The sequence below is a fragment of the Mytilus californianus genome, unplaced genomic scaffold, assembly GCF_021869535.1.
Source record: "Mytilus californianus isolate M0D057914Y unplaced genomic scaffold, xbMytCali1.0.p SCAF_14, whole genome shotgun sequence".
Lineage (NCBI taxonomy): Eukaryota > Metazoa > Mollusca > Bivalvia > Mytilida > Mytilidae > Mytilus > Mytilus californianus.
The window spans coordinates 35,495,365-35,523,027 of NW_026262626.1; the positions used below are offsets into that span (position 1 = coordinate 35,495,365).

General features: G+C 31.5%; 1 protein-coding gene and 1 long non-coding RNA gene across 3 annotated transcripts in view; both read right to left on the reverse strand.

The window, feature by feature from the left end:
• The window catches only part of LOC127724678 (synaptic vesicle glycoprotein 2C-like), a 37,152-nt gene that overhangs the window by 8,450 nt on the left and 1,039 nt on the right, over positions 1-27,663 (reverse strand). Inside the window, exons 2-10 of one of the 2 annotated variants that reach the window (XM_052231727.1) lie at positions 19,879-19,948; positions 16,369-16,428; positions 15,106-15,267; positions 13,994-14,156; positions 13,164-13,285; positions 6,447-6,604; positions 5,677-5,760; positions 3,611-3,718; positions 2,654-2,742 (exon numbers count right to left, since the gene is read on the reverse strand). In XM_052231727.1, the coding sequence (XP_052087687.1) occupies positions 2,654-2,742; positions 3,611-3,718; positions 5,677-5,760; positions 6,447-6,604; positions 13,164-13,285; positions 13,994-14,156; positions 15,106-15,267; positions 16,369-16,428; positions 19,879-19,948 (1,016 nt within the window). Of the gene's footprint in view, positions 1-2,653; positions 2,743-3,610; positions 3,719-5,676; positions 5,761-6,446; positions 6,605-13,163; positions 13,286-13,993; positions 14,157-15,105; positions 15,268-16,368; positions 16,429-17,182; positions 17,235-19,878; positions 19,949-27,663 lie in introns of those variants that run through there. The other variant, XM_052231728.1, reaches the window with a different exon arrangement.
• LOC127724827 (uncharacterized) lies at positions 5,233-5,558 on the reverse strand. The gene is made up of 3 exons (XR_007992741.1): positions 5,517-5,558; positions 5,357-5,476; positions 5,233-5,276 (listed from the first exon to the last, which is right to left on the reverse strand). It is a non-coding gene; the product is annotated as an uncharacterized LOC127724827 (long non-coding RNA).

Sequence of the window (27,663 nt, forward strand, 5' to 3'; positions counted from 1 at the left end):
GCAATAGCTACCTGGCTATTGCTTAGCCTGGGAACTTCCTGTCTGCAAGCATAGGCCTCAACTCAGTTATAGAACATGTGATACAAAACATAAGATTTTTATACGACTGCAAAAAAATTTTGCGATCGTATAATGGTATGTTGTTGGCGTTGTCGTCTGGCGTCGTCCATAAAAAACACATTGGTTTTCGCACTCTAACTTTAGTTTAAGTGAATGGATCTCTATGAAATTTATCATAAGGTTCAATACCACAAAAGAAAGGTTGGGATTGATTTTGGAGGTTATGGTACCAACAGTTAAGGAATTAGGGGCCAAAAAGGGGCCAAAAAAAAACATTTTTGTAACTTCCAGACATAACTTGTGTATTAGTGTATGGATCTCTCTGACATTGTACCACAAGGTTCCATATCACAAAGGGAATGCTGTGATTGATTTTGGGAGTAATTGCCTCAAAATTTTAGGAATTAGGGGCCAAAATAGGGGCAAAAAACAAGCATTTTTATATGGACAAATACTTAAGTACAAAACATAATTTAAAGCAGTGTAAGGGAGATAAACCAAATACATCATTTGTATAACCTCCCTTACACTGCTTTTAAATTATGTATAAAGTAATGGTTGATGAACAATTAAGACAATTTAAAACAGTGTAAGGGAGGTAATCCACATGCAACGTTTTGATTACTTCCCTTACACTGCTTTTAAATTATGTTTAAAGAAATGCATATTTATAAAGGAAGAATAGTAAAAATATCTGCAAATGTTGCATCTTTTTTTTTTTACAAAAAAATCCATATGAAAGATTTGACACCATATTTTAAATTCTATTATAAAATAGATTAAGTTAGCACTATGGTAAATTTAAATGGGTAATTATGGTTGCAAATTCCATTGGAAATTTGAATTGAGATTATGACCATATCTTGAGGGAAAGAAACTTTTTTGGGGGAAAAGGTGGGGGGGGGGGGGGGGGTAAAAAGAAATTGTGGGGGGTCAATTTTTTCTCATTTCAGATTTCAGAAATTAAAAAAAATTATACTTCAAATATTATTTTGTTTTCAAATTTCAAATATTGAAAAATTTCAAGAAGTAATCTTTAATTGCACAGTATGGCGCATTAAATTTGTAAAATCTTTGACCACATTTATTTATTTGTTATGCCAAATCTGACCGTGTATTTAGATTTTTAATTTTGGGTCCAGTTTTCAAATTGGTCTACATTAAGGTCCAAAGGGTCCAAAATTAAACTTAGTTTGATTTTAACAAAAATTGAATATATGGGGTTATTTGATATGCTGAATCTAAACATGTATTTAGAATATTGATTTCGGGCCCAGTTTTCAAGTTGGTCCAAATTGGGGTCCAAAATTAAACTTTGTTTGATTTCAACAAAAATTGAATATATGGGGTGCTTTGATATGCTGAATCTAACCATGTATTTAGATTTTTTATTTGTGGGCCCCGCTATCAAATTGGTTCATATTGAGGTCAAAAGGGTCCAAAATTAAATTTTGTTTTATTTCATCAAAAATTGAATTATTGGGGTTCTTTGATATGCCAAATCTAACCGTGTATTTAGATTTTTAATTTTGGGTCCAGTTTTCAAATTGGTCTACATTAACGTCCAAAGGGTCATAAATTAAACTTAGTTTGATTTTAACAAAAATTGAATATATGGGGTTCTTTGATATGCTGAATCAAAACATGTATTTAGATTTTTGATTTCGGGCCCAGTTTTCAAGTTGATTCAAATTGGGGTCCAAAATTAAACTTTGGTTGATTTCAACAAAAATTGAATATATGGGGTTCTTTGATATGCTGAATCTAACCATGTATTTAGATTTTTTATTTGTGGACCCCGCTATCAAATTGGTTCATATTGAGGTCAAAAGGGTCCAAAATTAAACTTTGTTTTATTTCATCAAAAATTGAATTATTGGGGTCCTTTGATATGCCACATTTAACCGTGTATTTAGATTTTAAATTTTGGGTCCCGTTTTTTAAATTGGTCTACATTAAGGTCCAAAGGGTTCAAAATTAAACTTAGTTTGATTTTAACAAAAATTGAATTCTTGGGGTTCTTTGATATGCTGAATCTAAACATGTGTTTAGATTTTTGATTATAGGCCCAGTTTTCAAGTTGGTCCAAGTTGGGGTCCAAAATTAAACTTTGTTTGATTTGAACAAAAATTGAATATATGGGGTTCTTTGATATGCTGAATCTAACCATGTATTTTGATTTTTGGGCCCCGTTATCAAATTGGTCCAAAGGTCAAAAGGGTCCAAAATTAAACTTTGTTTGATTTCATCAAAAATTGAATTCTTTGGATCTTTGATATGCTGAATCTAACCATGTATTTAGATTTTGGATATTGGACCATAATAGGTAAATTAAAAATTTTTAATTTCTTAGACCACATTCATTCTGTGTCAGAAACCTATGCTGTGTCAAATATTTAATCACAATCCAAATTCAGAGCTGTATCAAGCGGTCGTATCAAGCTGCGCCCAGCGGAGCATTTTATTTATATTATATAAAGTTGTATGTTTGAATTTCCTCTCCTCAATTGATTATACCTGCACTCTAATATGATCAACAAATTTGTATCAAATATAGTTTTAAGCATTGCATTACAAAATACTGGAAACTTACCCAAAAGCTAAAACAAAATTGACTATTAACATTAAAACTGTACTCTTCAATAAAGGAGGTCGAAATAATTGTTTTGTTGATTCTTTTAACTGAAATGGAAAGCAAATATACAATATATACATAAGGCTTTGTCTTAAAATCATCTACTCAAAATCAAATGCTTTAGATTTATATGTAATTTTACAATGGAGGAAAAAATATATAAGTGTGAAAAAAAAAATTCAATGTTATAATTCAATGGAAAAATCATGTACATTTGTAATAATAAAATTAATTAAATCAAGATAACTGTAATGCTGACTTTTTAAAGACATCAATTATATCAATAGAATGTTGAGGTCTTCTCCATTTAATCCTACCTTCTCTTAGGAATGCCTATGAAAACTGTCACTTAACCAAACTTCTTCACAAAATGTCAAAAGAAATTCAAATAAATATATCAACAGTCGTGTCAGTTCCTGTCTTTTCCAAGTACTGTAATACAAATGTATAAACAATATTGTGTTTAAAAGTCCAGAGATTTCTGTTACATTTTATACCTGTTTTGTTATCTTGTTATATAGACGTCAGAAAACAACCATACACAAAACACAGAAAAAGACGACCAACCCAAAGTTTATGCAGCATTATTCTGTATTTTATTTCTGACATATCCTTTTCCAAACTCTTATGTAAATACATTACTCCAGTCAAATCTGTTCATATAAAGGTTGTTGGATGTCAAAGAAATCTTGGACAGCATGTCTTATAAAGATTAAAAAAATAATCATAACCAAAAGGGTCAATCCCTTTAGGCAATGTTGATCTTAGATTGTATAAGCTATTCTTTTCAGCTAACTTTTGGTCATATAGCTCATCAAGTTTCTACACATACTTGGCTTACATTTTTTCAGTTTTAAGTGTCCCTGATGTAAACATTTTAGACCTCCAAATATATAATGTGTGATGATTATTTACCACAGTACAACCTGTTCCTAGTTTAGCTATACAGCCTACATCTTCTCCACTATGTTGTTCTAGATATTCAGCTCTACTAGTATCTGTGGCTAATATCAGGGATTTTATCTACAAAAAACATAACTTTAGTTCAGATTAGACAGCTTGGAATAGATAAGAAATAAATAGTGTTTGATATGTTCTTTTTTCAGTAAGATAAAGGATGTATATGATACAAAATAACTACCATGATGGGTGAATAAAAGGATGGCTTGTCTTTATGAAGTGTAATGTTGACTGTTAAAAAACTAATAAAATTGAGAATGGAAATTGGAAATGTGTCAAAAAAATTGAGAATGGAAATGGGGAATGTGTCAAAGAGACAACAACCCGACCAAAGAGCAAAAAACAGCCGAAGGCCACCAATGGGTCTTCAACACAGCGAGAAAATCCCGCACCCGGAGGCTGGCTTCAGCTGGCCCCTAAACAAAAATATGTACTAGTTCAGTTAAAATGGACGTCATACTAAACTCCAAAACATATAAATGAACTAAAATTAAAAATAATACAAATAAATCTATTTTATCAGTAAAAGAAAACGATAAAAAAAATTCACTGGGTGCTATCTCTTGATTATGAAAAATCTTTTGTCCAAATTTGTAAAATTCCACGAAGATTTGATATAGTCAATCAAGTTTTAAGAACTTAAACCAAAGACTATACCTAAATGTTGACTGCCTAAAAAGGACAATGTCTAAAAACCAGAGCAAATACTGTACTGAAGGGGTTAATAGTTGACCAGTTTTGAGGCTGAATTTCTTTCTTTGCCAGATATTAATGCTTTCAAGTAGATATAATAAAATTTTACAAATTTATATACTTGTATTATCCAACTTGTTCTCATCTAGAATATGCATAATTCTGGCTGCCCATTATGCAATGATAATTAATGAGCTTAACTCCTATTAAGTGGACAGCTGATTTTTAATAAATTTACTATTTTCTGTAATTAAAACAACTGAAATGAACACATGTGATTTGCAACAAACCAATACAAATCCTGCCCACAAACATGTTAACCCTGCCACATTCTGTACGTGCCTGTCCCAAGTCAGGAGCCTCTATTTCAGTGGTCGGTTTTTGTTGCTGTTTATCATATTTGATTTTTCTTTCTTGTTTTGTACATAAATAAGGCCGTTAGTTATCTTGTTTGAATTGTTATTTATTTGTCATTTCGGAGCCTTTTATAGCTTTCTATGCCGTATGGGTTTTGCTCATTGTAGAAGGCTGTATGGTGACTTATAGTTGTTAACCTTCTACATCATTTGGTCTCTGGTGGAGAATTGTCTCATTGGCATTTATATCTAATCTTTTTATTTTTAATATGATTATATTCATGAAAATCACAATCAGGAATTTACATGTATCCCCAGTCTATCACCATTACTTTGTATTCTTTTGACTTCCTATGTGAGAAGTTATATTACCTTGTATTCTTTTGACTTCCTATGTGAGAAGTTATATTACCTTGTATTCTTTTGACTTCCTATGTGAGAAGTTATATTACCTTGTATTCTTTTGACTTCCTATGTGAGAAGTTATATTACCTTGTATTCTTTTGACTTCCTATGTGAGAAGTTATATTACCTTGTATTCTTTTGACTTCCTATGTGAGAAGTTATATTACCTTGTATTCTTTTGACCTCCTATGTGAGAAGTTATATTACCTTGTATTCTTTTGACATTCTATGTGAGAAGTTATATTACCTTGTATTCTTTTGACTTCCTATGTGAGAAGTTATATTACCTTGTATTCTTTTGACTTCCTATGTGAGAAGTTATATTACCTTGTATTCTTTTGACTTCCTATGTGAGAAGTTATATTACCTTGTATTCTTTTGACTTCCCATGTGAGAAGTTATATTACCTTGTATTCTTTTGACTTCCTATGTGAGAAGTTATATTACCTTGTATTCTTTTGACTTCCTATGTGAGAAGTTATATTACCTTGTATTCTTTTGACCTCCTATGTGAGAAGTTATATTAACTTGTATTCTTTTGACCTCCTATGTGAGAAGTTATATTACCTTGTATTCTTTTGACTTCCTATGTGAGAAGTTACTGTCATGTACTTTACTTAGTACTTTGATGGCTTCAGATGCTTTTCCAGCCTAGATAAATAAAACAAAAGAACAAATGAAAATAGGAATTCAAAGGTATTGGGCAGATGGACAAGAAACTATTTTGAAGTGAAACAAATTCCTAAAGGTCTTAGAGTTTCCGAAGTTCAATTTGAGCAATTTCGGTATTAACACCTGATAATTTTTAAAACATGTCTCCATTTTATAAAATACAGAACTTAGCACTTGTAAAAAGATGTAACCTACCTGTTATGAGATTTAAAAATTGTAGCATATAAATTTGCTGACCATAGATCTACAAATTATAAAAAATATATAACAAGGACCATCAGAGCATTGTTTCAGCAGCTAACATAGATGGAACATCTTAATCCACAAAATTTGAGGATAGAGCATTAAAATATTCTCAACAGAATTATTTGTTTTTTATATACCAAATCTCTTCCAATAAGCAACAGAATATATAATACTGTTACTGATTTGGACAATAATGCTAGTGCAACTTTACTTGAGAAAATGGGTACCAGTCTTCAGCAAAGATGGTATGGTGATGTTGAGATCTTATATATCAAATTGTCAGGGAAATATTACAAATATAAAAAGAGGTGTCTTCACAATATGTCAGGCTCTAAATCCCCTAAAGTCTATTAACAAGTATAAATTTAATTTACTGTATATATATATATATCAAATAAATAAATTTTACAATTACTTACTATAAGAAGAAATTTTGGACTTTCTGGCATCAATGTGAAGAAGAAAGCTGATGACAGACTGGGTACAGCACATGAAGCTACAAATATCCTCCAGCTAGAGAATTTAAAACTTGATGAGATGTATCCTATATCACGTGGAATTATTCCCCATGCCAAGCCTACAAAACAAATCAAAGTAGTGTGTTCACGAAGTATCAATATTGTACAAAATCAACCAGTTCTGATGTGTTAGAACACTTATGATGTCACACTCTAATGAAGAAAATCATAGTTTTTGCTTCAAGCGACATTGGCCACATGCAAGGACCACCATAGTTTTTTTAGTATTAGTATCTGATCCATATACATCTTTATATAACAAAATTTTGGTCAAAGGTTGTGGCCAATGTTTTTTTTCAGGAGGGAATAAACATTACAAATGTATAAAAACAGACTAAAATACTGTATAATATCATATTTTTGAAGCTACAAAAATGATTAAAACGAACAGCAGACAGAAAAGGGGTCTAGTATATCTTGATTTGCATATCTAAGATCATAATTATAGATTTTTGCATGTGATATTACAAGGTTAAATTTTTTGGGCCAAATTAAGGCCTTCGTGGCCCTACTCCTTTTGTATGTCAGTTTATTTTCCACATTTGAATTTCAACAACAAGCACTTATCTAAAATGTTGAATAAACCTAGAAATAAAAAAACAAATATTTTTTTTTTATATGAATTATCAATGAGTCAGCAACAAACATATGCAAAAAAAGAGGTTCCTTAGAACCTGAATCGCTATGTTGTGAAAAAATATATCTTGTGTATTGCTGATCATTTTTGCTGTTTCCAAATTCTACCTGTCTGTTATAGTTTTTATAGATATCAGGCTAAAACTGGTAAATTGGTCACTTTTTTATCTGAACAATTTTGCTATTTACATTAGTTTCAGGAGAAAACCCTGTAAAAATGGGTAAAAGTTGTCTTCCAAGGGCAAACACTCCTATATGGGTCAATTGATGATTTTGGCCAGGCTGACTTATTTGTACAGGGGGTAGATCTTTTTAGCTGAAATTTTTTACTTTTTTAAGATTCTCTCTATATAATATAATTTTTCGCAAAAATGCCAAAAAAGTGTCAACAATTATCATTCAAGGGCATAAGGGGTCAATTAACAATTTTGGGCCATGTCGACTTATTTGTAGATCTTATTGTTCTTGTCATTTACAAAAACAAAGGTTTCTATCCATCTGTATTAGATTTGAAATTGATAACTAAAACTTGCAAAATTTGCTAAAAATTGACATTTCAGGGGCTATAACTCCATATTAGGTTGTCCAACTTTTCTGAAAATTCCAAAGGAGATAGAACTTCACCTGTTGGTAATTTTTATATCTATGTCAGTTTTGCGATTACTGCTTTAGTTTTTAAGATATAAGCCAAAAACTGTGAAATTTGCTAACAAGAGTGCACACACTGAAATGTCTTGCCTGCTTTACTGACAATTGATTTTATGTTGATAGTCCTAAATATAAAGCTTTACTACAAGTATCACATAAACTAAACATGACCCAAAAAAATGAGGTCAAGGTCAGATAAACCAAACCAGAAATACATGTACCCCTTACAATCATTCCATACACCAAATATAGTTGACCTATTGCTTATAGTTTCTTAAAAACAAACTTAACCAGGAAAACTTAACATTGACCAATGAACCAAGAAATGAGGTCAAGGTCAGATGAACCATGCCAGACAGATATGTACACCTCACAATCAATATATGCATTAAATATAGTCGACATATTGCTTATAGTATCTAAGAAACAAACTTAACCATGAAAACTTAAAGGGGCACTAGCTACGAGATATATAAACAAGAGGCTCTCAAGAGCCTGAATCGCTCACCTGTATTTCAGAGGAGAAGATTTTTAAATGTTACTGAAATACAGGAGAAGATTTTTAAATGTTAGCAAACTTGATGAACAAATTGTGTAAAATTGTCTTTAAAGGCCAATAACTCCTTAAGGGGTCAATTGACAATTTTGGTCATATTAACTTTTTTGTAGATCTTACTTTGCTGAACATTATTGCTGCTTACAGTTTATATATATCTATAATAATATTCAAAATAATAACAAAAAACTGCAAAATTTTGTTAAAACTACCAATTCGGTGGAAGCAACCCAACAATGGGTTGTTCGATTCGTCTGAAAATTTCAGGGCCGATAGATCTTGACCAATTAAACAATTTTACCCCATGTCACATTTGCTCTAAAAGATTTAGTTTTTGAGATATAAGCCAAAATCTGCATTTGACCCTTATGTTCTATTTTTAGCCATGGCTGCCATGTTTGTCAATGGATACAAACTTCTGATACAATTTATAAACAAGATACCCTAAGGAACATTAAGTTAAAGTTTGAAGGTAATTGGCCCAGTAGTTTCAGAGGAGAAGATTTTTAAATGTTAGCAAACTTGATGAACAAATTGTGTAAAATTGTCTTTAAAGGGCAATAACTCCTTAAGGGGTCAATTGACAATTATGGTCATTTAACTTTTTCGTAGATCTTACTTTGCTGAACATTATTGCTGCTTACAGTTTATATATATCTATAATAATATTTAAAATAATAACAAAAAACTGCAAAATTTTGTTAAAACTACCAATTCGGTGGCAGCAACCCAACAATGGGTTGTTTGATTCGTCTGAAAATTTCAGAGCTGATAGATCTTGACCAATTGAACAATTTTACTCCATGTCAGATTTGCTCTAAAAGCTTTAGTTTTTGAGATATAAGCCAAAAACTGCATTTGACCCCTATGTTCTATTTTTAGCCATGGCGGCCATGTTTGTTGATGGATCAAAACTTCGGATACAATTTATAAACTAGATACCCTAAGGAACATTTAGTTAAAGTTTGAAGGTATTTGGCCCAGTAGTTTCAGAGGAGAAGATTTTTGAAATAGTTTACGACAACAGACAACAACAACAGACGACGACGACAGACGACGACGACAGATGACGACAACAGACAACGACGACAGACGCCAATTGATGGCATAAGCTCACATGGGGCCCTTTGGGCCCCGGTGAGCTAAAAATCTAATATATGATTTTTTTTGTTCAATCATTAATGAAAGTGAAATAGTGAAATAATTATTCGCTTTTAGCCGACAGTATGGTTCAATTTTGTCAAAATAAGCTAAGAAACATTGATGATGAATTATTCACTTGCAAGTGAATAATTCGACCTCATTGATCCGTATTCATGTGAACTTCAATTTAACCCCTTAGCTAGAGACGGATAACATGTGAATTGTATGTGTAAAGTTATTTAAAGGTAAAGAATGTCAACATTGAAAGTGAAACAAAGGTAAATCATTTGATTGACTGATCTGATCCACAAAAAATCATTCTTAAACAGGTAAAAACAATGATAAACGTATATTTTTAATCTATTATATGAAATTAAACAGACCTAGAAAAATCCAATAGCACGAGTTCGCTTAATCTATTTATATCTTTATTTATGTTTACATTGCCTATATGGTCATCGGATGACTTTGAAGGTCAACTCGATAGTTAATTAGATGGCGTCTAGACTAAAATACACACGAAACGAAGCTACGTGTTATCATGCCCATGTCCTGTTAACTGTTTATTTTAGACTTTTAATAGTTTTGATAAATGTTTTACATTGTTATAAATCAAATATGAGAATTTGAGTCAAATCGGTGAACATGAATTTGACAGCTAGTGCCCCTTTAACATTGACCAATGAACCATGAAAATGAGGTCAAGGTCAGATGATACCTGCCAAACAGACATATACACCATACAATCATTCCATACACCAAATATAGTTGCCCTATTGCTTATAGTTTAAGAAAAACAGACCAAAAAATAAAAACTTAACACTGAGCAATGAACCAAGAAAATGAGGTCAAGGTCAAATAAAACCTGCCAGACTGACATGTACATCGTAAAATGTTTCCATACACCAAATATAGTTGACCTATTGCATATAATATTAGAAAAAAAAAAAAAAACACAAAAACTTAACTCTAACCACTGAATCATGAAAATAGGGTCAAGGTCAGACGACACCTGCCAGTTGGACATGTACACCTTACAATCATTCCATACACCAAATTTACTAGACCTATTGCTTATAGTATCTGAGATATGGACTTGACCACCAAAACTTAACCTTGTTCACTGATCCATGGAATGAGGTCATGGTCAAATGAAAACTGTCTGACAGGCATGAGGACCTTGCAAGGTATGCACATACTAAATATAGTTATCCTATTACTCATAAAAAGAGAGAAATTAACATTACAAAAAATCACACCTTTTTTTCAAGAAGTCACTGAACCATGAAAATGAGGTCAAGGACAATGGACATATGACAGACTGAAACTTCATAATATAACGCATCTATATACAAAGTATGAAGCATCCAGGTCTTCCACCTTCTAAAATACAAAGCTTTAAAGTAGTTAGTTAATGCAGATACCGCCACCACCCCTGCCTGGTCACTATCCCTATGTAGAGCTTTCTGCAGAGAAGTCACAACCTTGACCAAAATGAACATTTCAGGGCAATAACCCCAAAACGGGTTGTCTGAATTTTCTAAAAAAAATCCATTGAAGATAGCCCTTGTTCAGTTTTTCAATTTAATTCATTAAGTTTTGCTCCATCTGCTTTAGATTTTTAGATATAAGCCAAAAACTTCAGTTTTACCCCTATTCTATTTTAGCAATGGCGGCCATGTTCCAAGATGGATCAAATTTTAAACTAGATTTCCCAAGGAACATTCAAGTAAAATATGGTAAAATTTGGCACAGCATTTTCAGACGAGAAGATTCTAAAATAGGTTTACAACGAACAGACAACTGACGGACTGTGAGAAATTGCAATAGCTTACATGACCTTTTAGGCCAGATGAGCTAAAAAGTATAAAGTTCAACAATATAAACTAAAGCAAGAGCAACACAAACCCATCAAAATACAAGAGTGCACACGCTGAAATGTCTCGCCTTCTTTACTAATCATTGATATTATGTTGATAGTCCTAAATGAATGCTTAACTACAACTATTACATAAACTTAACATGATCCAAGAAAATGAAGTCAAGGTCATATAAACCAAACGAGAAATACATGTACACCTTACAATCATTCAATACACTAAATATAGTTGACCTATTGCTTATAGTTTCTAAGAAACAGACTTAACCAAGAAAACTAAACATTGACCAATGAATCGTGAAAATGAGGTCAAGGTCAGATGAACCATGCCAGGCAGACATGAACAGCTTACAATCCTTCCATACAACAAATATAGCTGAACTGTTGCTTATATTTTAAGAAAAACAGACTGAAACACATAAACTTAACACTGAGCAATGAACCGTGAAAATGAGGTCAAGGTCAAATACATTTTTGTAAAACCTGCGAGACTGACATGTACATCATAGAATATTTCCATACACCAAATATAGTTGACTTATTGCATATAGTATAAGAAAAAAGACCAAAACTCAAAAACTTAACTTTGACCACTGAACCATGAAAATGAGGTCAAAGTCAGATGACAACTGCCAGTTGGACATGTACACCTTACAATCATTCCATACACCAAATATAGTAGACCTTTTGCATAAAGTATAAGAAAAACGGACCAAAACACAAAAACTTAACTATAACCACTGAACCATGAAAATGAGGTCAAGGTCAGATGACACCTGCCAGTTGGACATGTACACCTTACAATCCTTCCATACACCAAATATACTAGAACTATTGCTTATAGTATCTGAGATATGGACTTGACCACCAAAACTTAACCTTGTTCACTGATCCATGAAATAAGGTTGAGGTCAAGTGAAAACTGTCTGACGGGCATGAGGACCTTGATAGGTATGCACATACCAAATATAGTTATCCTATTACTCATAATAAGAGAGAAATTAACATTACAAAAAATCACAACTTTTTTTTCAAGTAGTAACTGAACCATGAAAATGAGGTTAAGGACAATGGACATGTGACAGATGGATACTTCGTAACATAAGGCATCTATATACAAAGTATGAAGTATCCAGGTCTTCCACCTTCTAAAATATAAAGCTTTTAAGAAGTTAGCTAACGCTGCCGCCGCCTGATCACTATCCCTATGTTGAGCTTTCTGCGACAAAAGTCGCAGGCTCGACAAAAACTGAAGGTGATTTCAGGTACTCCACATTTGGCACTCATAATGTTGCTCATGGTAAGTACAAATTCGGTGATAAGTCTCATTTGGTAATGTCACAATTGAGGAAAAGAGGACGGGATTGCGGTTATGACAATTGGAACATATTTATGACACAGATATTCGTTAACAGTCAACCAACTCATGATAGCATCCATAAAACTTCTGAAGGGATGACTTCAACTTTACCACTTGGAAACCTTAGTTCAATAGCTTCATTTTAAACTAGAAAAAAATGGATAGTTCACAACTTGGATGCTGAAATCATCCCTTTTTTGTAGAGTGTTGTTCTCAACTAACCATCATTTCAAATTTTCTATGTATGTCAAGCTATGAGGCAGACTTAACTGTATCTGTTGTATCCTTTATTTCAAGTTCAATGGGGTAGATGTGTTCAACATAGTCTTCAATTTTTGCATTATTTAGTTAGAGGACATCAGCAATCTGAAATTAATTCTAAATGTGCTATTTTACCTGCAGCTATAATGTTCCCACACATCCAGAATGTAGCTAAGGCACTAATCATCATTCCTCTTTTTTCTTTTGGTTGAAATTCAGTGAAATATGAAAATATAACTGGTATGCTTCCTCCAACACTAGAACATAGAGATTGAAAGTATACATGAAAGATGTCTTTATTGTTTGCTTGTTTTTTTTGGGTTGCTGTCAAATTTATGGCCAAGATTTTTATTAAAGTTAACAGATGACAAACAATGGACACCAATGATGGCAATACATGTAGCTCACACTGGACCTTTGGGCTAGGTGAGCTAAAAATCACTATAAAATAGCAGGTAGACATCTTCATGTCTCGAAGAAGAATCTGTGCAAATTTGGTTAAAATTCTCTAAAGTAGTTTACAATAAGATCCAGATTAACAAAGTGTGATGGAGATGACAAAAGACAGAAGTGATCCCATGTGCCACTATTTTCTGGCAATACAATAAAGAGAGGGATCTGACGCAAGTCAAATTTTGACAAAGTTCAGGAATATTTTTTTAGCACACGGTCACCTGTTTGGAGATAAATACAGCATGATTAGAAATCAGTATAACCATTAACCAATTACCATTTTCTGAACAAAAAATTCCCTTATTTATAAATTTAGTTGTCATAAGTCAAGGCCAGTCAGTTGAAATCAATGTAGTAATACAACTGTATAAAATCAGGTAATTATGGCTGACCTTTCACCAATTTTCTAGCTGATCTTAATGCAATCAACTTTACAAGTACTTGTAATTTAGCTGATTTTAAGTATTTATCTTTGTAAAAAAAATCAAATCTGAGCTACTAGTATTACTTACCCAATTCCACTAATAAATCTGCAAAGTAGGAAGGCCCAGAATGATTGTACTACACTGGAGGCCAGAACTCCTAGTCCATTCACTGTCAGAGACCACATCAGAATTGACCTTCTTCCTTGGTGGTCTGCTAATGATCCCCAGAAATAACCTCCCAATAGCATACCTATTGAAAAACATGAGTTACAATGTCAATTAGAAAGAACCTTATTTTTTCTTAAAACTGACATGAGGTTCAAAATGAATAAAATAAAACTCTGTTTCAAACAAGTAAGGAGTCTTTATTTATATTTTATAATGTGAAACATATAACGTGATGGTACCCAAATTGCACCTATTTTGGCAGTTTTTTCACCTTTGTTTATTTATGAGCCAGACAAAAGTTTCCATTCTGTGTTTATTTTGTAGATGTATCCTTTTTTTCTACATAGTTACACCAATTTAATTTTAAATCCATATTGAATCATAGAAAAATGGGTTTGAACCGACCTTCAAACGATCCATGATTCTGTAATAAGGAATACCAACATTGCATCCATGCTTAAATTCACATCCTCAAAAATCGAATAACAGATGTTTTGTTTTATTTCTTCAAATATTTAGAACAATTTGACATTAGTCCATGCTTAGTATTCATTTTTTAAGAAATGGATACTTGTAACATAATTTATTTGCTCATTTTTAAAAGATGACTTTTTGTGGACGTCGCATGGCGATGTTTTCGTAGATTTTACTTTTTCCAGTGAATACTTTATCTGTTGATATATACTGTGAACGTTTTGTGTATATTTAAATAAGTTTACTTATTTGAAAGACGTGTATAATGTCAAATCATAAAAATACAAAAATGTTTAGTCTCAAAGAAAACTTGTAAGATTTCCGCTGCCATTTTTCCTGAATAGGTGCAATTTGGGTACTCGGTGCAATTTGGGTACTGTGACGTTAAATTTTTTTAAATGGTTATATTCTGTTTTATGCATACATGTTTGTGCTAATATATAATTGTTTCACCATAAATCCCCATTTAAATTATAGTTTATAATTAATTTCATTCTTCACAGATTTGTTGTTTACTGTTTTCATAAAACTGTTGGACTTCAAATTATTATCCATACCAATAAAAACAATAGCATTCAGCCATCCTTTATCTGTGGATCCAATGTCAAGGTCACAACTTGCTGCTGGTAAGAGGAATGAAACTGATAGCACTTCAATGGCATCACTGGATACTGCCCATCCACACAAGGCTAGTACCTTAAAATGGAATCTACCATAACCTATAATTACAAACATATTAAAATAATGTGGCACAATACGACTTATCACTATTTGTCCACCATTACTGGACATCACAGAAGTTCCTGTATAATTTGATGTCACAAGAGAAAATGTCTGACACCACAAAGAAAAAGTTGTTGTTGTATGATGTTGATAGTTCCAAGTGTTGCAAATTTTCCAGTCAAGTGTCGCAGATTTGCAAAAAGTCTATAGACAAAACCAATAATTAAGTATTAAACTTTGCCAACTATGAGGTTTATATACATGTAATTCATTCCAAAATGAAAAGTTTAAACATGTCAGCAATCTTGATTTCATTATACAGGCTGTGCATAATTCTCAAGTTTCTTAGGGATTATTTTGGGCGGGCAGACAATATTTCTTTTGAATTTTTATTTCATTATTTTACTTTATATATCAAATATACATGTAAAAATCAAATGATACATGAACTTTTCCCATTTATTTCAAACCAAAAAATTACTAACACAACAAATTAAGCTAAATGTTGCAAACATTGATTTTTGTCAATTGATATTGAAGTGCTATCTATGTGTGAACTGTCTCTTTGTCATGTATATATTTACACATCATGGAATATTATTGAGCCTCCCAAAAACTACCCCAAAAATGATTTTTTTCATACAGGGCACAATTATAACCACCTCCCCAAGTCTGCCATCATGTAAAATTTTTCAGTATAACAAGAAAGAACCAGAAAAATTGTGATATTCCATAAGTTTACAGTACAGCCTTATAGAAGATATTTTTTCTATTTGCCCGGTAACATATGTACCATAATTTTTACCGAATGTAGACAAAGTGTTTGTGTCCAGATTTTAAATTTCAGGTTTTTCAAAGTGTTTTGTTTGGTCCACTATTATAAATTTCTATTCCATTTTTTCAATAAAATATCTTACAGCATATTGTTTTTTATTGATGATGTGCATAAAAAAATTAAGGGGTACGCTCAGAAATCCAACTCTTACATAATATGATTGTTTATGAATGGTCAATAACACATTAAAAACACGATAAAATTAAGTATCTTTGAATTTGGACCTTGCACATTATGAAACCCTGTTTACATCACACTATACCTGTTTCTTTCAGCGCTTCTTCATATGGAACAGCATCAGGATTGACATCAGAATTTCCTTCTGAAATACAATAGTACATTTGATGTACAACTCACAAACTTACATTTAACTGTAAAAGATCATCTAAACCAGCGTTTTAATCTTTATAATTATGACCTGAAAATGTGTATTGCATTTATTGAATGCCATCTCACTCACCAGGTAATGTAGAAGACATCATATATTCACCTATTTATGTCCATTGACCTATTTTGGTGGGTCTCTTTATCAACGATACCACAACTCATTATTGCAATTCCCAAAACTTTTTTATAAATCACAAAACTAACTCTAGAATTAAAATGTTAAGAAACTATCGAATACCTTGCTTGGCTGTCATATAATCATTTGTGGTCATATTAATAAAAACATGATTTCTATAAACTTTTACACAAATCAGTTCTTTTGTCTGACAAAGTGTAAACCCAGCTTCAATTTATAATTATTCTCATAATGCAAGAACTGAATACTGCAAAAGTCTATGACTGAAACTGGGAAAATACTTGATAGTATAAATACACAAAAAAGTAGTTTGACGAAAATGGCAAATTTACAGTCACAGTGATCCATGACATGTTAATTAAAGCAACACAAATAAACGATTACCTCCCTTAATTACCATGAACCTTGTAATAAAGTTTGATATATTTCAGTCCTTGTTTTTCAATTAAGTACCTCTAAGTGTTAATGATGATTCTTGCATTATATCGGTAATTACCTCCTAAGTCATAGGTCTCATCCAAAGAGGAATACATAAATTTATATCTATACTTACCTGCTAAGTCATAGGTCTCATCCAAAGAGGAATACATATATTTATATCTATATCTACCTGTTAAGTCATAGGTCTCATCCAAAGAGGAATACATATATATATCGTTCAAATATAATAAAGTAGAAAATCTATAAATGGTACATTGTATACATGGATATGCTTGACAGGTTACACATTTCATTTAAATATATTAAAGTAAATATCAAAATAATCAAAAAAGACTGATTATTATCATAACTAAGTTAAGCGGAAATTATAGGCTGTCTAAAAGATTACATAATTTTATTTGTAAACTTGGCATTAAAATATGCTTTATGGAAACTAATGTAGTGCATCATGGGCAGAAGTACAAAAAAAAGGAAGCCAATAATTCAACATAAAACATCAATCTGATATTTGTGACAGTTTTTACAGTTTAAAATCTTAAAAATCTCTTATTAATTGTAAGATGAAGATGAATTTATATGATCTATTAGCAATGTCATTAGACAACATGTGGGTCTTAAATAATCAGGTTTTTAGGATCATTTCTTTTGAATGTATCACACCAAATTTTTTGCGTGTGTTGACATAAATTGTTGCCACTTTCTTCATAAGAACATAATAAGATTTTAGATTTTACAAAAGTTTGAAATTTGACCTTTATATATATCTGAAGTCCTCACAATTACATACTGTATATAAGACTGAGGCAGTGAGGCTACAGAATTTCAGATACAGTTTTATAATAATCAATAAAATCATTGAAAATAAAATTGCATTGCATATAAGGTAAAATTCAAGTTCTATCATCTCTTTGTAGGGTTCTATTTGTTGTTTTTATCATCTTTAAATGAAAATTTCTTGTGATGGATACAAATATAACAGAAAAGGTATACAAATCTTAAACATTATTTTTTCATCTTTTGTCCTATCTATAAAAAAATGCATGAAAATTATTTATACAATAAAATATCAAATCAATGTACTAATCTCAGATTATTTTCATACACTGCTGAATTTTTTCTGATTGGTCACCATCAGCTTTTGAAAACAATCATTCTGTAAAATTGATTGTTCCAGTTTGTAATTTATTTCCAATACAAAAATTGTTTATTGGAATACTTACAAATGTAATCCTTATTTGGTTTCAGACTCTTGAGGTCAAAAAAATTTATTTTTAGCAAATTGTTTCAATCATCAATCTGAATCAACAATTGTTTTAAAATATTTATATGAACTGTAGAACAAAAAAGTTGTTTGAAAGTATTTCTGTAGACTGTTTTGAGCAGTGATCCAAAAGGTAAACCCCAGGATATTAGTCTGATTGTCAGATAGTTGTATCCAGACCTTGCAGAGGATTTCACAAAAACCAATGCTTAAAAATGAGGTTTCACATTGCTGTATAGATTTCTGAGGATTTTAATTTCCAGCATTAAATTATTGTCTTCAATGGCTGACAGTAAGAAGAAGTGTTGTCTATACATGTAAGTTGATTAAAATAAATTGAAAATTTCACCAAACATTTTCAGTAGTATGCTTTGGGTTTGTAGTTCAATGATGGCAACCACTGGACTTTAAGCAACCAACAATCAATCAATCAATGAAGTCAGTGAAATAAAGTTTCAAATAAAGGCCAGTTGTCTCTATCAAAGTTCTCTTGGTTAAAGTTTTTGATGGATTTTTTTTATAGTGACAACATTCAAAGGGAACTTTGAACTAAAACTTTGCCGGAATTAGATGAATAGATTCTCAATACCTATATTTTGGCATTGCACAAGGTCATGTTTTTCTCTGACTGTTAAGGAAGTCTTTACACTAAATCCATTGGATGTTGGATGTGTACTGATTGATATTTTAGTCTTAGATACATGTACATGATTTTTTTATAAGTTCTATTGGCTTGAACTAGCTGTCAGTAACTGCAAGTACTCTCAGATCTGTACTTTGTGTCTTTTTTTGTTGTGAGGGATCTATAAATTCCCTGCTAACTCCGGTCTGTGTTTTTGTTAGTTGTTTACCCGATTTGTATCGATCTGATGAGTGAAGCCCTTGTCAACTGATTTTTATAGTTTGTTTTTATGTTGTACTGTTACACCACTGTCCCAGATAAGGGGGACGGTTTGACACCAGCAAACATGTTTAACCCCTCCCCATTCTGTATGTACCTGTTCCAAGTCAGGAGCCTGTAATTCAGTGGTTGTTGTTTGTTGCTGTATATCATATTTGTTTTTAATTTATTGTTTTGTACATAAATTAGGCCGTTTTCTCATTTGAATTGTTTTACATTTGTCATTTTGAGACCTTTTATAGCTTACAAAGCGGTATGAGTTTTTTTGCTCATTGTTGAAGGCCGTACGGTGACCTATAGTTGTTAACTTCTATGTTATTTGGTCTCTGATGGAGAGTTGTCTCATTGGCAATCATACCACATCTTCTTATTAAACTATTAACATGGTATAAATTGTCACAATTCCAAAAGAGATGCAATAAAGCATGCAACCACTAAAAGAATAAAAAAAAGAAGGAAAGTATAGAAATTTAAGGAATTACATAAAACTTAATTCCTCTGAGAATTTGAACTTTAAATTGATAATTTGTAAATGTATGTCATTAAAATAATATACTTACAAAACATGCTCCAAAAACAGAATATAAGAGTGAAAATGTGAAAATTGAATGACTGTCTGAGTGTGATAGTGTAAAATAATTATTACCTTGATTTGCAATGAGTGGGTCATACTCATCAGAACGAGTCATCTTGAAATTCTCTTCCATCAAAGATGACTGAAAAAAAAAGAACTTAATAATATAAAAGGTCCAGATTTTTTATATAAAGTGACCCCCATCTAATATTAAGAATGGTCTCAATATTAATAATTGAGAATTTGGTTGTTTCTGTTAAATTTATGTACGTCAACACAAGACATGAGGCAACTTAGAGCTTGTCATACTGTGCGAATAATTGTCCATTGTTGAAGGTCATATGCGTGACCTCTAGATTTCTGTTCAGCTATACATAGGTTATTTAGGATAGAAATTTACTCCTTTAAGTAGTCGTTGATGATTTCTGCCATTTGACTAGTTTGCAGATCTAATTTTTAGAACATTTTCGCTATTTACACAGGTGAAAACATTTAAATTAGACAAAAATCATCATTCAAGGGCAATAACTCCTTAAAATGGTCAATTAAGGATTTTGGACACCTTGTTTATTAGTACATATTTTTTTTGCTGATCATATTTGAAAACAAAAAAGCAAATAATTTTGCTGATATGTCTGAATAAGGGAGATTTACCATATATTTTTCAATTGGTTTATTATATGAAACATACAGTGTTCTCCCCAGGACCAGGGTAATCAAGGCGAACAAATTAGATTTATTTGTTGAACATAATTTGCATCGCGTCACAACACATTTCCTCTATCCTCCTTAGGGTTAGTTCCCATAGAGTGAATCCTTCTTTCTTATTACCTTTTATTTATTTTTTTATGTCATATACTTGTGATAAAGAGTAAATAAATGTGGATAGTGTCCACATGTGGACACAGATGATGCCCCCGCTTGCATAGCATATAGTTATAAAGGGACATAACTGAAGAACGGTAAAAGTGACGCTACCCAAATTTGAACTTGATCTGAGTTTTGTGGTAATAAGCATTGTGTGTAAGTCTCATAACATTTGGTTGAGGCTAACTTAAGTAGAGAAAAGAAACTAAAAATTCAGCAATTTTTCTATTTGTAAACACACATAACTCTAGAAGAGGGGCCTGATGGGTTATTTTCGTTCTTCGTGATTGGCGCATTTTCGTTATCGTGATCCATTTTTCTACAGATTAAACTCTTTTTATATTTTCGTGATCCGTGATCAGGTAAATTTATTTTCTGTGAATCGTGATTGACAAAAAAATCAACTCGTGAATCGTGATGAGACCCCCCCATCAGGCCCCTCCTAGAACGGTTGTGTATAAGTTTTATAACATTTGGTTGAGACAAACTAAAGTTAGAGAACGGAAATGAAAAATTCAGCAATTTTTATGTTTATAAAGGGACATAACTCAAGAATGGTAAAAGTGTTCTCACCAAATTTCGTACTTAATCTGTATTAAATAGTTATAAGCATTGTGAATAAGTTTCATAACATTTGGTTGAGGCAAACTAAAGTTAGAAAACAAAACAAAAAATTTGTACTTGATCTTAGTTTTGTGGTAATGAATATTGTGTATAGGTTTCATAATGTTTGGTTGGGGCAAACTTAAGTTACAGAATAGAAACTAAAAATTTTGCAATCTTTTGATTTATAAAGGGGCATAACTCAATAATGGTTAAAGTGACACTACCCAAATTCAACTTGATCTGTGTTTTATCAGTGGAAGTCAAAATTAAACATATCATTGTATAAAGCATTGATTGTAGTTAATTCAACTATAATTATGTACAAAGGAAGATAACTCAAATTTTAAAAATTACTTGATATTTAGAAGAAAATAAAAATTTTGCAATTTTTCCATTTAGAAAGGGGCATAACTCTAAAACGGTTAAAGTGACGCCACCAAAATTCAAACTTGCTCTGTGTTTTGTAGTCATAAGCATTGTGTATAAGTTTCATAACTTTTGGTTGAGGCAAACCTAAGTAAGAGAACGGAAACTAAAAATTTTGCAATTTTTCCATTTATAAAGGGACATAATTCTAGAACGGTTAAAGTGTCGCCACCAAAATTCAAACTTGATCTGTGTTTTGTGGTAATAAGCATTGTGTATAAGTTTCATAACATTTGGTTGAGGCAAATTCAAGGTAGAGAACGGAAACCAATTTTGGTACGTACGTACGGAAGGACAAGGGTAAAACTTACTGCCCCCACCGCTACGACGGGGGCATAAAAACTAAAAAATTTACAACATGGTTTTAAAGTATTAAATTTTTACTGAGAAAACTTGACTTACTAATATAAATGTTGGCTGATTAAGTAAAATTGTTAAGGATAAATCATGTGAAAGATTTTAGTAAGTATACTCTGAAATCAAACAAAGGTAAACTCTTGACTTATTTTTCAATTAAATTTTTTGGGGTAAAAAAACCAATTCCATTGGAATTGAAAGAATCTAAAGATAGGCAAGCATTATTCAAGATCAGAATAAGTGCACACTCCCTAAAAATAGAGACAGATAAATGTGCAAAAACTATAGATAGATCACAAAGGCTATGTAAAATAAAAATGTGGATAGTGTCCACATGTGTCCACAGATGATGCCCCCGCTTGCATATCATATAGTTATAAAGGGATATAACTGAAGAACGGTAAAAGTGACGCTACCCAAATTTGAACTTGATCTGAGTTTTGTGGTAATAAGCATTGTGTGTAAGTCGCATAACATTTAGTTGAGGCTAACTTAAGTAGAGAACAGAAACTAAACATTTAGCAATTTTTCTATTTGTAAACTCGCATAACTCTAGAACGGTTTTGTATAAGTTTCATAACATTTGGTTGAGGCAAACTAAAGTTAGAAAACAAAACAAAAAATTTGTACTTGATCTTAGTTTTGTGGTAATGAATATTGTGTATAGGTTTCATAATGTTTGGTTGGGGCAAACTTAAGTTACAGAATAGAAACTAAAAATTTTGCAATCTTTTGATTTATAAAGGGGCATAACTCAATAATGGTTAAAGTGACACTACCCAAATTCAACTTGATCTGTGTTTTATCAGTGGAAGTCAAAATTAAACATATCATTGTATAAAGCATTGATTGTAGTTAATTCAACTATAATTATGTACAAAGGAAGATAACTCAAATTTTAAAAATTACTTGATATTTAGAAGAAAATAAAAATTTTGCAATTTTTCCATTTATAAAGGGGCATAACTCTAAAACGGTTAAAGTGACGCCACCAAAATTCAAACTTGCTCTGTGTTTTGTAGTCATAAGCATTGTGTATAAGTTTCATAACTTTTAATTGAGGCAAACCTAAGTAAGAGAACGGAAACTAAAAATTTTGCAATTTTTCCATTTATAAAGGGACATAATTCTAGAACGGTTAAAGTGTCGCCACCAAAATTCAAACTTGATCTGTGTTTTGTGGTAATAAGCATTGTGTATAAGTTTCATAACATTTGGTTGAGGCAAATTCAAGGTAGAGAACGGAAACCAATTTTGGTACGTACGTACGGAAGGACAAGGGTAAAACTTACTGCCCCCACCGCTACGACGGGGGCATAAAAACTAAAAAATTTACAACATGGTTTTAAAGTATTAAATTTTTACTGAGAAAACTTGACTTACTAATATAAATGTTGGCTGATTAAGTAAAATTGTTAAGGATAAATCATGTGAAAGATTTTAGTAAGTATACTCTGAAATCAAACAAAGGTAAACTCTTGACTTATTTTTCAATTAAATTTTTTGGGGTAAAAAAACCAATTCCATTGGAATTGAAAGAATCTAAAGATAGGCAAGCATTATTCAAGATCAGAATAAGTGCACACTCCCTAAAAATAGAGACAGATAAATGTGCAAAAACTATAGATAGATCACAAAGGCTATGTAAAATAAAAATGTGGATAGTGTCCACATGTGTCCACAGATGATGCCCCCGCTTGCATATCATATAGTTATAAAGGGATATAACTGAAGAACGGTAAAAGTGACGCTACCCAAATTTGAACTTGATCTGAGTTTTGTGGTAATAAGCATTGTGTGTAAGTCGCATAACATTTAGTTGAGGCTAACTTAAGTAGAGAACAGAAACTAAACATTTAGCAATTTTTCTATTTGTAAACTCGCATAACTCTAGAACGGTTTTGTATAAGTTTCATAACATTTGGTTGAGGCAAACTAAAGTAAGAAAACGGAAACAAAAAATTTGTACTTGATCTTAGTTTTGTGGTAATGAATATTGTGTATAGGTTTCATAATGTTTGGTTGGGGCAAACTTAAGTTACAGAATGGAAACTTAAAATTTTGCAATCTTTCGATTTATAAAGGAGCATAACTCAATAATGGTTAAAGTGACACTACCCAAATTCAACTTGATCTGTAATTTATCAGTGGAAGTCAAAATTAAACATTGCATTGTATAAAGCATTGATTGTAGTTGATTCAACTATAATCATGGACAAAGGAAGATAACTCCAATTTTAAAAATTACTTGATATTTAGAAGAATAAAAATTTTGCAATTTTTTCCATTTATAAAGGGCATAACTCTAGAACGGTTAAAGTGACGCCACCAAAATTCAAATTTGCTCTGTGTTTTGTGGTAATAAGCATTGTGTATAAGTTTCATAACATTTGGTTGAGGCAAACTTAAGTAAGAGAACGGAACCTAAAAATTTTGCAATTTTTCCATTTATAAAGGGGCATAACTCTAGAACGGTTCAAGTGACGCCACCAAAATTCAAACTTGATCTGTGTTTTGTGGTAATAAGCATTGTGTATAAGTTTCATAACATTTGGTTGAGGCAAACTCAAGTTAGAGAAAGGGAACCAATTTTGGGACGTACGTACAGACAGACAAGGGTAAAACTTAATGCCCCCTCCGCTACGGCTGGGGCATAAAAATGCATCATGGATAAAGTTGAAGTTGAAGAACATTTTATATTTGAATGTCTCCTTTTTAATCTTTTGAGAAAATTTTTGATAAGTTGTAAAAATTTTGATGCATTAAACACAAGTGCTAGGTTCAATTGGCTTTTTATTCAAGAAAACCTGGAGGTATTAAAATTTATTGGAACTTATATCCATGTATTGCCCCAACTACTGATTTAAAAATATTTCAAATCATATATTGGTAAATAATCTTTAACGTATTTTTTAAGTTATTTTGAATTTTAACTAGCTCCTGACTGGTATTTGGATTACTGAAAATTACTGTTTGATGTTGCTTGTGTGCTGTAATTTCATAAATATATTGGTCTGAAACCCTCTTAAAAAATAATTTGTCTTCCCTAGTCCAAGCATGCACACTTCCTTTTTAAATTTTTCGGTTCCACTTGCATCGTGTCATTTCTCCTTGATCTTATAGATTAATGTTACTTAGTCAAGAAGATCAACTGTCGAATTTTAATGTGTATTTGGTTAGGAATAATGTGTATAAATTTATTATAAACAATAAATTTGATTTTTATATGACAAAACAAGTTCTCAATTTTCTGGGCAAAACAACCCAGTGTGAAAACAACCCATAACCCTTGGAATGTACCAAAATATTCATTGTATCTAAAGTAAACTAAAGTATTTATAAACTAGAATTAATTCAAAAGATGATAATTTAGGATTGCAAAAATATATTATCAGTAAATATAAATAAATCTATTAATAGCAGTCATTGCCCTCGAATGAGGATTTTTACCCATTTTTTGACATTTTGGGGGTATCATAGTAGCTTGAGAGGAAAGGTTAGTTAGTTTAAACATATTTCATTGTTCAAAAAGGACAAACGGGAGGAGGAAAGGTTTATAGCAAATATAGATAATGGGGAAATCAGCAATTCAAAGTAACCAGATTTTGAGTTGTTTACAGACATACATGTATATACACATCATTCCCTGGTATTGGTGGCATTTAGGATACCATACTGCTATCTTACTTGCTGCTGACATGCGAAGGGCAAGGTTGGGCGGTAAATACCACCCCGGGTATTTACCAGTGGTATTTACCGATATTTACCGCCCCGGTCAATACTCCTCAAGTGGTCAATACTGGCAAATACTGGACAATTGAAATTTTCATGGTTCTTTTGACAGATTTTACTATCAATGTTAGTTAAATCTTAGTTGATAAGGGAAATTATTTTAACTTTATTCATATGGCATGATTCAGTTTATAAAAAAGGATTGATATTGGTATGTTTTATCAACTATTAGCATGAATAATGACTTATTCAGTTCTTATGGGTAATGATATAACATAGTTTATAAGGTATGGATATAAAATTGCTATATCAGTTATTTCAACATGTATAAAATATATATATATATTTTTTTCTTGAAAAGGTTTGATTTTAACAGGTAAATAGAATTACAGGTGACTAGATTATCAGGGCATTACCTATTATACGGCAAGCAGGTGTCAAAAGTTTATTCAATATTACAACTGTTCCCTAATAAATGTTGACATAACAGGAAAAAAGTCATAAAAGTTATTTTTGAAGACTGTTTAAAACAATTATTTTATTCCTGACTATTCAACTGCATGATAAATATCTTCTAAAACTAAATACAGAAAATGGAAATTTTGAAGGATCTATACTTTTGCTGCTGTTTTTCTTTTTCTTTAATTTTATTCAAATAATCACTGTCCATGATGTGTTCATGTAAAATTTCAATTTATATAAGAAAAGATAACATTAAAAAAGTCTAATTTTGACTTGAAAACTTTCATATTTTCATGGCTAACAGTTATTGAATGTAGGGCTTAATATCACAGGACAGAAAGTCACAATGCAATTTTGAAAGAACTGTTTCTTTGATTAAGAAAAGACTAATTTTTAAGACATTGTTTTATTACATTTGATGAAATTACTGTTAAGAAAATAAGCTGTCATAGTCTTTTTCTTGACTGGCTTCATGGTACCAAGAAATATCCTTTGTAGGATTAATATTTAATAAATCTTCATTTAACCATGTTCATTATCAATCTCATAAACATTACAATGAATTCATTTCAAGGATTTTCCCGTACATATTCAAAAACTTGTTAACTAATTAATTGTGACTTTTTGTCCTTTACAATGTAGTAAATAAGTGACTTTCTGTCCTGTGAATATATTTGTCCATTTACCCTGTAGTTGACCAGGTAGGGACTGTATTTAATAGTAATATCTTATCAAAATTTCAATTGACCAGTATTTCCCGGTATTTACCGCCGGCCTGGTCAATACTAGTATTGACCGCTTTTTTGCCAACCTTGGCGAAGGGCTGTAAACATGCTGAACCTTTTGGACTAGACAACTTTATATATATCTTTAATACAACTATGTATCTATTATATTTTTTTCTCAATACCTTTTTAATCTGTATCTAAATAAAATTTTCCAGCTGAGACAGGAAAAAAGTTACACAAGTTAAGGTAAACAAATGAAGTTATCCCTCTTTGTACTGGCTCTCTCCCCTCATGTTAATGTTTCTATATTTGTTCTGAATCATTTTTTAAATACACACAAATGTATTAACAATCAGTATGTAGGTTAGATTGCATGTGTGGATTTTGTATGAACTTTGTGATTTGTATTAATTTATATGCTCTATTTGGACCCTTTCATTAGGAATAAAGACATCTGATTTTGATTTGATTTGTAAAGAGCCACGCTTGCATTGTGTATTATAAAAACTTAAGCTGCCTAAATATTTACTTAAGAAAGTTATATATCACTTCATTTTATTGAATGTTATTTGTTTTAATCTCAAATTATAATGTTATTGTCATGTCAAATGTTTATGTCCTTCAGGGCCCCCTTCTTTACAATGTATATGCCACTATAAAGAAAGATTACTAAAGATTA